Raw genomic sequence first — 12,644 nt, forward strand, 5'->3', positions numbered from 1 at the left:
AAATTTGCCCTAATGTAATATGTATACCTCTTTTTCTTGTTCCTAAATTTGCTTATATATATGAGTAGAATTTGTAAATTTTATTTTTAGCAAGTGGGGAGTGTAATGCTTATGTTTTGGCTCATAAATGGTGACTCTTGTTTTGTTAACTGCAGAATGTGGTGGAAACTTGACTGCCCCTGGAGAACTTAGCTTGCCAACTCAGTCACGTTACTTGAATCACATGATGTGTGTGTGGGATGTGACAGCTCCAGAAGGGAAAGTCCCATATATCAAGTAAGTATTAGTTGTGCCTGGAATGTCTGAATTCATGGGATCATTTTAAAACCAAAACTGGCAAAAATTATTGTCATTACTTTTGTGTTTATTTTCATGATTGCCATTTGCTTTTATTTTTTTTTACATGAGGTACATCAATTATATTATCTATAAACATCTGCTTTGTATTTAACATTCATTCAAGGTTTTTTAGTCATAATTTTTGGAGGCTGGTGATGAAAGCTAAATAGATTACATTATGAATTATTACTGATTATATAGCAAAACTTTTTCCTCTATTTTACAGGTTCCAGCAGCTTGTACTTGAAACCCACCGCCGATGCCGATATGATAGCATCAGTGTGTATGAAGGACATTCTTCTGCCCAAGATAACCTTGTGGCTCGGTTTTGTGGCAACCACACCCTGGATCTGCCAGTTGTCACTACTCATGGGAACAAGGCACGAGTTGTATTTTCCTCAGATCACATAATTACAATGGATGGTTTCAGAGCCAGTCTGGAGTTCACCTATGGTAAGATGGCATGCTATACAGGGAAACTAGTGTAGCCATGTATGTCTTTGTGCTATTTTCTCAGTTTAATTATTTGTAATTCATAAAAAGTTGGAGTGTTTGCTGGTGTGTGAAAGTATGAAGTGTTTATTTATCTCTGTATTTTTTGACAGCTTGTGGAGAGAATGTGAACATCTCTGCTGAGGGAGCCTCTCATACCATCAGATCCTTCTCACTTAGCAATTCTGGTAGGGAACATTCTTTTAGGCTTGAACTGTACAGCATGTACCATCTGAAACTGAATGAAAATATGAAGCTGAACCTGATATGATATCAAAATAGTAATTTTGAAGCTGAATCACATGTAGAAACACAATATTTGTTTGAAATTATATGTAAAGGATGTATTTACAAAGACATTGAATATTTTTTTTGCATTTGCCAGTGAATTATGAACCACTGCTGCATTGTGTGTGGCTGGTGGAAGGTCTTGAGGATCAGGTGGTGACTTTGAACTTTACAAGACTTCAGCTAGAACCACCAAATGCAAATGACTCTCTGCCATGTCCATATGACCGTGTTGAGGTGAGTTTTTTTTTTTTTTTTTTTTTTTTTGTGCTATCTTGGTAAAGAGACTTTGTCACCAGTATCATCACCAGTGTTTTTGTTTCCATTACAAGACAAAGGTCTTGTAACAGAGATGGAAAAGCTCTCAATCACACTTACCTCCAGCCAAGAAATTCCAGGTCTACCTCAGAGGAACAATGACCTGCAACTTTAATCACTGGACAGACTGAATTACCAGACACCCTTGAGCCTGGTGTGACAGCCACATCAAAACCTCTTCCTTGACCCTGACATTATACCAAACCATACCAGGGTTTGCAAAACTGGTAGCTGATGCCAACAAACAAGACTATGGTAACATTATAATAGCAAGACAGTCAACACACTACCCATCTGCTGCTAGCATCGCTTTCTTCTTATCTTTTCCATTGTTGCCATCTTCCAAATGAGTCAGTTTTGCTGTATGGTTCTGAAACATAGACCTTAAGTGAGTGACTGTTGGGGTTTCTGAGGGTGTGTGATTATAGAATATTAACCTGTAATTCCTTTTAATTTTTGTTTTTCTTTTTAACAGATCTATGATGGACCATCCTCCAAGTCAGACTTAATATCCGCCCATTGCAACTCTTCCACTGTTCCGTTTAGTGTGTCTTCTTCTACCAATCTGATGTACATCCGCTTCATCTCTGATAGCAGTCAAGAATTCCCAGGCTTCACTGCCACACTCACCAACACACCACGTAAGTTTCTATTCATGTCTAGTGAACTAACTCACAATTGCCTCATATAAGTGTTGAGACTTCATTTTCAGAATCATTCACAAAATGTCATGCCATTTTTTTTCCTTCTCTATATATTTAAAATATTTACTGGTAACCAAGAAAGAAAAAACAATAAATATAGCATTAGAATATTACATTTTTCCATCTATATATTAGGTTACCATTCCCTGCTAAGGTCATTTAAGAAGAGATGGACACATACACAACTTGCTTACAGTCACTGTCAAAATAAAGTCTAAGTGATTAAAGATGACATGATTTTATTACTGTGTTACATCAGATCCTTGTGGTGATTCAAGTCTCCATGCCACCAATGAGTCTCAGGTATTGCAGTCTCCTGGCTATCCCAACCAGTACCCACTGAGCATCCGTTGTCGCTGGATTATCTCAGCCTCTGAGGCGGATGATGATATCCACCTGGAAATTAATGAGATGAATCTCGAAATATCCCAACTTTGTTCCAAAGATCAACTCTACATCTCGGAGTATGTTCCGGTAGGCAGAATGTTTTGTTTTTTTGTCATAGCTTGAAGTAAAAATAGGTTATCATTGATATTTATTTAACTGATATTGTTTATAATTGTTTTATGACATTTCATATATTCATCATAATAATCCACATGATCATATCTTGTATATAATTTTCATTTGTGTATTATTTTATTTTGATATATCCACTTAATACACTAGTATATGGAAGAGAACGTTATTGGGAAATTGGATCATGGTGAATAATATATAGTTGTATCATAGTCTTGAGGAGAGTATCTTGAACAAGCTGCTTCTCTTTCCCTCAGCAACAGTCACAGTCTCAGGTGATACATTCTGGATCCATCTCACGTTATTCAACTTTCCTCCCTGGAGGCAGGAGGGTGTACTTCTTTGTGAGTGTGACAGCTCTTCTTGTGAGGGCTTGTTAAACTTTGTATGGAATATCAGGAATGGAGTGTGGTGATGGTGTGGTATAACTCAGTAATGCATGATTAGTATAGAGTTTGGTGTTTTTAGTTAAGGTACAGATACTTTTTTCCTTAAAAAAATTTTTTAAATTAAAATTTTTTTTTTAAATTGGTTTCTTTTCGACATGAATATTTATAACACCAATGATTTATTCCTATCCTTTTCCTTCCAATATATGTCAGTCATTGCAGTCTTCTTTTCTGACTACTGTTGTATCTAAGTATCTATACTCTATGAATATATATGAATATATGTAGAGTCTATCAGAATCACACCAGAAGTTAATGTTATCTAGTGATTATTAAGCTCCTGCATGTCTTGTCATCAGTATGGATATCGACTAAGGCACGGCTACTGTGGCAACACCATCCCTCATCACCTTACTTCCTCCACCAATGCCGTTGAATTGAGGTTCATTAGTGATGCTTCTGTTGTCTCCTCTGGCTTCCGACTGCACTATTCAATTGGAGGTTGGTACTTATCAATAATTTATCTTTTTCTCTCATTATACTGAAGGGCCATGAAAATATCTTAGCTTTTTGCCAATTGTTGAGAAATAATGACTAAATAACACAATTCACAGTGCTGAGACTTCATATCTCAATCTTCCCAAGTTAGAAAAACTGTTGATAAAAAAGCAACAGAATAGACTGTTCAGATTTTAAAACTTATTAGATTAATTTTCAAATTGATTAGTATCAGGGGACATTGATGAATGACCGCATTTGATTTTAAGTTGCAGAATGTGGTACTGTTATCGTAAAATGTTTAGAGGAACCGACCAAAATGAATTGACTACTTTTTTTATGTTTTGTTTTCCACAACATGGTTGGACACATGTCTGCTGACCTCTGCCATAAAATGAGCTCTAATTGGTTTGTGTCTGTGACCTGCTACCCTGCCCTCACCTGTTCTCTCCCTCTAAAGAGACAAGGGGAAGAGTGATGATGGGGGAAGGAAAGGAGGGAGAGACACAGGTAGTAGGGATCAACACACACACACACACTCTCTCTCTCTCTCTCTCTCTCTCTCTCTCTCTCTCTCTCTCTCTCTCTCTTTACCTAGTCATATATTACAGTGTTCAAGTGGAGCTCACAGTGACCTGTCTCCATATCTACATTTATTCAACTTTTACTTAAATTTGTGCACACTTTCTGCTGCTACAATCTTTTCACTCAATCCATTCCAGATGTCCACCATCCTTTGTGGAAAACTGTGAACTTTTAATGTTCCTCAGACACTAAATTTACACAATCTTCTTGGAATGTCCTCTTTTTCATCTATCTCCATCTTCTGTCAGTGATACCAGGTCTTGTCTATCTACCTTTTCCAAATGGTTTGCTAACTTGTACATTGTTATTAGGTTTTCTCTTTCCTGTTTATCCTTCAAAGTTGGCACAGTGTTCTCTCGTTTATTGCGAGGGATGCGTCTGGAACCACCTGCGAAAGGTGAAAATCAGCGAAGTAGGGATGCTATATACACTTTGCTTTATACTACGTAACATTTTAAATCTTTTTAAACCTTCCCACACTATTATCAACCCTTCCTGCCACTGTATAAACCTTCCCCACACTCTTATCAACCATTTTCTCCACTGTATTACCCTTCCTCACACTCTTATAAACATTTTTGTAGGTTAAACATATGCATACTGTATATGTATATGTATTTAAACAATACATGTACAATACATGTATATATATATATATATATATATATATATATATATATATATATATATATATATATATATATATATATATATATATATATATATATATATATATATATATATATATATATATATATATGAACAATGCATGTACAGTACTGTACTTACACAGTAACGTACATTGTTGTAGTTATTACACACCAACTTACTGTATTACTGTATGTACAGTATTTGTAAGTGATGCTATGGGCCCCATGATATAGTGAGAAACCCTCAGAATATATTTATATATAAGATCTGTGAAACAGTGAGGCCACGAAAGTTGAACACTGTAGTTCCATTTTGTTCAGTCTTTCTTCATAGGGAAGATCATTTATTTCTGAGACCATCTTTGTATCAGTTCTTTTGATTCTTTCTAGATTGTTGATGTCTTTCTGCCTGTATGGTGACCTCACCACTGATGCATATTCTATTTAAGGTCTTATCATAGTGGTTATGATCTTTTTCATCATACTCTTATCCTTGTAATTGAAGCAAATAGTCCATTGATGTGTCTTTCTGGAGCCAGGGTGTCTTGTATAATCACTCCCAGGTTTTTCTCTTCACTCCTTTTCATTATAATCTCTTCTCCCATTTTACATTCCCAGATAAGTCTTTTATTACTTTTACCCATTTCCATTACTTGGCATTTCCTAGTACTGTATTGAATTCTAATTTCCACTTTAGACTCCATTCCCAGATCTTGTCAATATCCTTCTGCAGTTCCATACAGTCACTGATGTTCCTTATTACTGTCAAAAGTTTTGCATTGTTTGCAAACAAATTCATGTAGCTACTCAAACCTTCTTGTATATCGTTAATATATACTTGGAACATAATTGGTACCAGCACTGAACCTTCTGGTATGTCACTAGTAACTGTGGTCCAGCTTGATGTGGTGTCTCTTATCATTGTCCTCATTTCCCTGTATCCCTATATTCTTCTAATGTGTTCTATTTTCCAAAAGGAGTCTTCTATGTGGTACTCTGTTAATTGCCTTCTTGATATCTAAATACACAGTGTCAGACCACTTCTTCTATTACCCTTGTATAAAACCTTGGTAAATTTGTTATGCATGATCATCATTTTCTGAAACCAAATTGGAAGTTATTTATTATTTTGTTTTCCTCCAGATATTCTAACCATTTTTCTTTAATAAAAATTTAAGATTTTTCCCACAACAGTAGTTGGTGACATTGGTCTATAAATTAGGTGTTCAGTCTTTTTTTCCTCCTTTGTATATCAGGACTATATTTGCTCTTTTCTACTCTCTTGGTACCTTCCCATCCATTAGAGAGCTGTTGATCTTATCTCAAATTGATTCCTCCAGTTGTTCTCTACATTATCTCAGTGTCCATCCTGACACTCCATCTGTCCCCGTTGCTATACTTACTTCTATTTTTTCTAGTAAATCTCTAATTTTATGTTTATGCACCATAACTTTTCTTAATCCTTCCTGTGTCTCTTGGTTGCTTGGCTCTGTGAACTCTCCCTCTTCATTAAATACTAATTCAAAGCTCTCATTCGTAAGTTCACTCATTTCTTCTGGTGTTTCATATATCCTATTTTCTCTAATTAACTTAGTAATGGTCTCCATGTTAGTAATATTTCCATTTATATACTTATAAAAAAGCTTGGGTTCTTCTTCACATCTCTTCACAATAACCTTCTCAAAATTTCTTTCTTCCTCTCTTCTTATTCTAATATATTCATTATGTGCCTGCCTCTTTATACTTCTCCCTGTTTACTTCATTTCACTGTTCTCTTAGTTTTTTCCAAGCTATATCGTTACCATCTTTTAGCTCTTGCACATATAGCATTATACCATGTGTGTTTGCTCTCTTTTACTCTGTATTCGGGAATATATCTCTTTATCCCCTTATTACTCTTATCTAGGAATATACTTCTCTTGGACTGCCTTACTTTGAAGGTTTTCCTCCCAATCAATACTATCAAAGTCATTTCTTAACCCTTCAAAATTTGTCTCAGCATGATTAGATGTTTTTTGTTTATATCTTTCATTATGTTTCATAATTTTGTGATCCTCTAGTTCAATATCTAAAACCACATGATAATTTTTTTTCATTGGGCTATGATATTTGGTGGTTGGACAATGCTCTTTCTTTTTTCTTCTTTTATGAATACCAAATCCAGTACAGATGGTTCTTCTTCCCCTCTGTACCTTGTATAGTCCTTCACCCATTGATCCAATGTGTTTCCCATGGCCAGTATTAACACTTTTTCCCCCCAATGTCCAGTGTAAGTGTTTACATCCAATTTGTCCCAATTTACATGTTTGCAGTTTAGATCTCTCACAAGTAGCACTGTTCTGTCCTTCCTTAACATATTGTCCAGGCAGTTTAACACTTCTGTTTGCATTTTTTTTGTGTACATCAAGCCTCCATGTATTAGTCTTCAGTGGGAGATATGTTGGTATAATACTTCTCCTTTCTCTAATCCTTCCTTGACTTTCCTCCTCCCTTCCCTTTGGGGTTGATTGTGGCTACCCAATCACAGGCTCCCTTTCAAATCTAGCTGCAGAAGTGGACTGATGGATGGATGTGTACTATGAGCCTATTTAGAGAAATGATTACCCTAAACTTCTTGCAATGACCGTACCTCTTCATTGTTTGAAAAAAACATAGCATCAGTAGAATTTTAAAGCTATAAAATTAACTCATCACTTCCACAGGCTGTAACAGAACCTTCAACAGTACTTCTGGAACTGTTAGATCTAGACGTGCAAACGTATGTCACTCCACCTTCCAGGCGCCAGAGGGATCCTTCATCAACCTCTACTTTAAAAGTTCATACATTTATACAAGAGGAGAAAATTGCACCACCAGCCACTCTCTCAGGGTAATTAGTTTTCATTGATGAGACTGTCAAGTAGCAGTTGCACACACTTGATGAAATCCTTTTGTTTTCATGAATGCAAAATTTGTTTCTCATTCATCTGTTATGTCCTCTAGGTCTATGATGGTTTAGATACCTCGGCTCCACTGCTGTTGTCCTTCTGTGGTTACCGCTTGGCCTCACCTGTGTTTTCAACAGGGAATGCTCTCTACTTAGAGTTTGCACGACAGCGGGGTGGATACTTTGACCTCACATATACTACTTCTACCCAAGGTGAACTGCTCTTTCAGTGTATGAGGAAGGAATAGAAAATGCCAAAGAAAGAACAAACACCATTATAACATTAACCTATGTCATCTGATCTCGAACATTAATATACTTTATAAAACCAGTTTATTTATTTACGTTTTCTTTTGTTGTGTATTATGTTATTTTGTTGATACATTCTTCTTACTTATAAGCACGTAATTTTTTTTCTTATCGGACATTTTATTTGATTTTAATGAGGAAAATTTATTTGAGTTACAAGCAACTTGAGATATGAGCTAAGTCACGAAACGAATTAAACTCATAATTCAAGGTACCACTGTATATATATTTTAGTACATAAGATGTCTTAGGTATCAGTGCACATCAATACACATGTGGAAACTATGAACCGTATGAATCCTTTGACTTTCATTTCTGGTGCATTCTGTTCAACAGTTATGGATGCAAGACTTGTACTCGGAAAAATGTTCAAATTTTCATTTCTCTTTAGTCTTTATAATTTTTTTTTTTTTTTTTTTTTTTGGCTTTTCTATAAAGATCATTTGGTACAGGTACAAATGCTTCCAAAACCATTTTGATATATTTTAATATCTTACAGGAGGTGGTTGTGGTGGGACAATGCATGTCAGTTCTTCAGCTCAACTAACCAGTCCAGGCTATCCAGGACCTGCTGGTCCCAACCTAGAATGTGTTTTCACCATCACAGTCCAGCCTAATCAGCATGTCATTCTCAATTTCCAAAGTATGATTTTGTATAAACAATTAAACTTTGGCATCTTAGTAAGACTACATTGCACAAGTGTTTTTTGTGAAATATATGTTGATATAATAACATACCTTGAAAATTACTTCTTGGTTGTTTTCAGCATAGAGTATCTTGCATATTATTTATTAAGTAGTGGTGTTGTTAAATCACATACATACTACCTATTTATTGTACTTTTCAGTTGAGGGCAAACAAATGAGATATTGGTCATTATACAATATGTGATATTTCTCATTGTCTCAGGTATTGACTTTGGTAGTGCTGATGGTTGCAACAGTACATACTTAGAGATGTACGACATGACTTTATCTGGACAGCCCACTCTGTACAACACTTTTTGTGGGGAAGTAAGTAATTCATGAGATTCGTACACTTCAGTGGCTGTGGCAGTTCAGTGAAGTATTTCATACATTTATTTTCAGCCATTTTACTTTGTATGATTGCAAAGTTTGCAGGAATTTTTATGTATTTGTTTACCTCTTAAATTTTAACTATAGAGATTTGACTTTTACCTTTTATCATATACCATCCCTATATGGCTGCTATGACTACTATAACATGCTGATCTTAATATTCCCTCAATAGGAAGGGTTGACAGCTGCCCATCTAGCACCTAGCAGTAGTATGGCACTGCGCTATGTAACAGGTGCCAGTAACATAACAGGTCAGGGATGGAAAGCCTGGATACACCAAGGACAGCCTCATGAATCTACAGGTGAATTGGCTGCTTTAGTTTGTTCAAGTGTGCATTTACTTAGTTGTACTTACCTAGTTGTATATTGCAGGGTTGAGCAGAGCTCATAATGTCCTGTCTCCATATCTATGATTATTATCAACTTTTCTTTAATATGTGTACATTGGCTACTGTAGCAACCTCACTTCAGCTATTCCAACTATCCACAGCTCTATATGGAAAACTATACTTCTCGATATCCCTTAAACACTGACCCTCCGTGATTTTCTTTCAGTGTCCTCTCGTCCATTTAGTTCAATCATCAACTAGGTAAATACACTCACAAACACTCACAAATGCACACACTGTTCTTTTTCTTTACTTTCTTGTGAGAGCTTGAAAATTTACATGTGTTATCTGAAGAACTTTTTTCTTTTCAGTATTGGATGAAGAGGAATGAAGAGAACAGTCATGTGTGTGTATTGCTTTATCAACACTTTTCCTGTAAGTGTTTCATGTGATGTTTTTTTTTTTCACTGTTGCCACCATTTGCCATTCCCTCTATTAGTTCTCTTTTCAGTATTTTCAACACTACTGAACTGGTCACGTAGAGTATCATAGAAGTATATGTATATGATAGTTTACACTTGTTTTTACCCAACTATTTGAGTGCTATTTTTTAAACTTTCATTGTTATTTTTTAAACATATCAATTCTCATAATTGCCAAACATTGATTGCATTATTTTTTTAATGATTATATGAGGAAATTATCTACTGTAGTATAATCAAGCACTGACGGCATAACTGAGACTCATGCAATATTCTGGTTGTTGTGTATAGTGTATCTCCAACATTCTGAATTTTGTTTGTAGGTATGAGCAAGCATAAAAAATCTCTGATGTGAAGATTTGTCTGTGTGTGTGTGTGTGTGTGTGTGTGTGTGTGTGTGTGTGTGTTTGAAGTATGTATGTACATTGGTTTCTCCACCTTTGTATGGATAGCCTGCTGCATGTAAAAAATAGTTAATTACTACTTGCTAAATGTATTTCATAAGATGTGCTTTGGTGAAGTTAAATTTGATATCCTGCACTTTGTGATGCAATATGATGACTCATCCAAAAGAAAAAGCTTCTCCTGATTTACATAATTCAGTCTTTACCTTTTGTTCACTTTGTTACAAAGAGTAAAACAAGATGAAACTCTTAAAGACCATTGAGCTGTCTCAGACGTTTATTTTGATGATTTTTATTTCATTGAAATGAGAAACTGAGAAGATATTTAATCTAAGGTGACAAAACAAGGAAGTCTAAAAGAAATAATGTTAAGGGAAACTTAGCTTCTGTGAGTTAGAAATATCATCACTGAAATAAAAAAACGACACTGTACTTATGATAATACTGAAAATAAAGTACTACTAAAGATTTGCTAAGATGTTAAATCACAAATTCTTGCGGGAAATAGATTGAATGTGCTTCTGAGATTACTGGTATAAGTTTCTCCCATTTCTTTAAGAGAACATGCTTAATTTTTTCTGAGGTGATTGCAGAGATCAGTCTCTCTGTACAGAGTTCAGTGTTTTCTCTGGCATGGATATCCCTCAAACTTCTATATATCTTTGATTTCAAGGTAGGTAAACCAGAAAATGATCCTGCTTGCTCTCATGTCGTCTCCGAGGGTTTGTCTGGCCTTTATTTTTCCCAATATGTCAGTGATTCCATTGAACACCAACTCCATGTAAACTTTTTATTTATTTGTACAGGGCATCCCACAAGTTAAGGTACATACTTTGGGATTTGATAGTTGCAGTAATTCTAAGTAAAAATACTCTATATGCATATACTGTGTTTTGCTTTATTCTGCAGAAAATTAACATGTAAATTGTGTATAGCATGAATTATTCTCCTAGGTGGCTTTTTTCCTCCCTTTCTCTCTCCTTCCTTGACTTGCTTTGCACTCTCAGGCATTGTACAGCAGCAAGTGATATTTTTTTGTGTACAATGTATGCAGTTAAAGCCTGATAGAAAACAATAAGCAAATGACAAAAATTTTGTGTACATATAAGTGAAGATGTACAAATAATGCACTAATTCCATGGTTATTCAGTGTTATTTAAAAAAAATACTAAATGGCAACTTAGCAGCTTTATGATGAGAGCGTGGTGTTTTCATCACTTTTGTGTATACTTCTGCATAATACCGTATTCCTTCAAAGTGACATCAAATTGTGCTTCCTCCCATTTGTACATTTGTATTCATGTATCAATTAGAGGACTTTGTATTTTCAAAAGGATGATACTGTCTTGAGCTGCACGCCTATTATAAAATGAATATCATGTCTTAAATATTATTACATGAATATCTTGACCAAATAGTCAAATGTTACTGAATGTGAAAGACTTCTTCACCATAGCAAGAAGATGCACTTTGCTACTCAACTCACTCAGGCAAGATTTTTCACTTAGGTGTTAAGACATCAATGGTTGAGTGTTTAGGGAGTGGCAGTTGTGATGAGTTGCCACAGATGATTCTCACGTAACAACCACTGCATAGCTGTACCTTCATTGACACATACAAAAGTTTAATCTATCATTTACTAACTGTTACCTTTAAGGCTTTAATTGCAAATATTATATACAGTGTTCCCTCGTTTATTGCGTTCTGTAACCACCTGCGAAACGTGAAAATCTGTAAAGTAGGGACGCTATATATACTTTGCTATATACATAACATTTTAAACCTTTTTAAACCTCCCCACACTATTATCAACCCTTCCTGCCACTGCATAAACTTTCCCTTCACTCTTATCAACCATTCCTTCTACTGTATTAACCTTCCCCATACTCTTATAACGTATCTACATGTATAAAACCTGCAAAACAGTGAGGCTGCGAAAGTCCAACCATAAAATAGCGAGGGAACACTGTAAAATAAATTATCACTTAATGCCACACAGCGCCACTGGAGTATTACATAGCGAGTTGCAGGAAGCAAGGAGGGAAACAGAGGCCTATCTAGGCAAGTGGTTCCTGCTACACACAATTTGCACATTAATTTCTTGCAAAATATAGTAAAGACAAGATAAAACATTTTGTAAGACCATTTTATTTATTTATATTCTCTTTTGTTATATTTTGTTTTTCTTACATAGTATCTATTATTTGGGATATTACCAAATCAAGTTATAAGTTCTGTCATATACAGTATATATATATATATATATATATATATATATATATATATATATATATATATATATATATATATATATATATATATATATATATAT

The 12,644-nt window shown here is 35.1% G+C and overlaps 1 protein-coding gene across 2 annotated transcripts in view; it reads left to right on the forward strand.

Annotated features, from left to right (window-relative positions):
* LOC123508054 (cubilin-like) overlaps positions 1-12,644 on the forward strand; it is a 78,222-nt gene that overhangs the window by 61,913 nt on the left and 3,665 nt on the right. Inside the window, exons 57-70 of one of the 2 annotated variants that reach the window (XM_045261451.1) lie at positions 156-276; positions 566-792; positions 945-1,019; positions 1,217-1,356; positions 1,913-2,078; positions 2,401-2,615; positions 2,918-3,004; positions 3,409-3,550; positions 7,485-7,651; positions 7,765-7,921; positions 8,517-8,660; positions 8,928-9,031; positions 9,270-9,399; positions 9,798-9,861. In XM_045261451.1, the coding sequence (XP_045117386.1) occupies positions 156-276; positions 566-792; positions 945-1,019; positions 1,217-1,356; positions 1,913-2,078; positions 2,401-2,615; positions 2,918-3,004; positions 3,409-3,550; positions 7,485-7,651; positions 7,765-7,921; positions 8,517-8,660; positions 8,928-9,031; positions 9,270-9,399; positions 9,798-9,817 (1,895 nt within the window). In that variant the 3' untranslated portion in view covers positions 9,818-9,861. Of the gene's footprint in view, positions 1-155; positions 277-565; positions 793-944; positions 1,020-1,216; positions 1,357-1,912; positions 2,079-2,400; positions 2,616-2,917; positions 3,005-3,408; positions 3,551-7,484; positions 7,652-7,764; positions 7,922-8,516; positions 8,661-8,927; positions 9,032-9,269; positions 9,400-9,797; positions 10,784-12,644 lie in introns of those variants that run through there. The other variant, XM_045261450.1, reaches the window with a different exon arrangement.

The sequence above is a fragment of the Portunus trituberculatus genome, chromosome 24 (assembly GCF_017591435.1).
Source record: "Portunus trituberculatus isolate SZX2019 chromosome 24, ASM1759143v1, whole genome shotgun sequence".
Taxonomy (NCBI): domain Eukaryota; kingdom Metazoa; phylum Arthropoda; class Malacostraca; order Decapoda; family Portunidae; genus Portunus; species Portunus trituberculatus.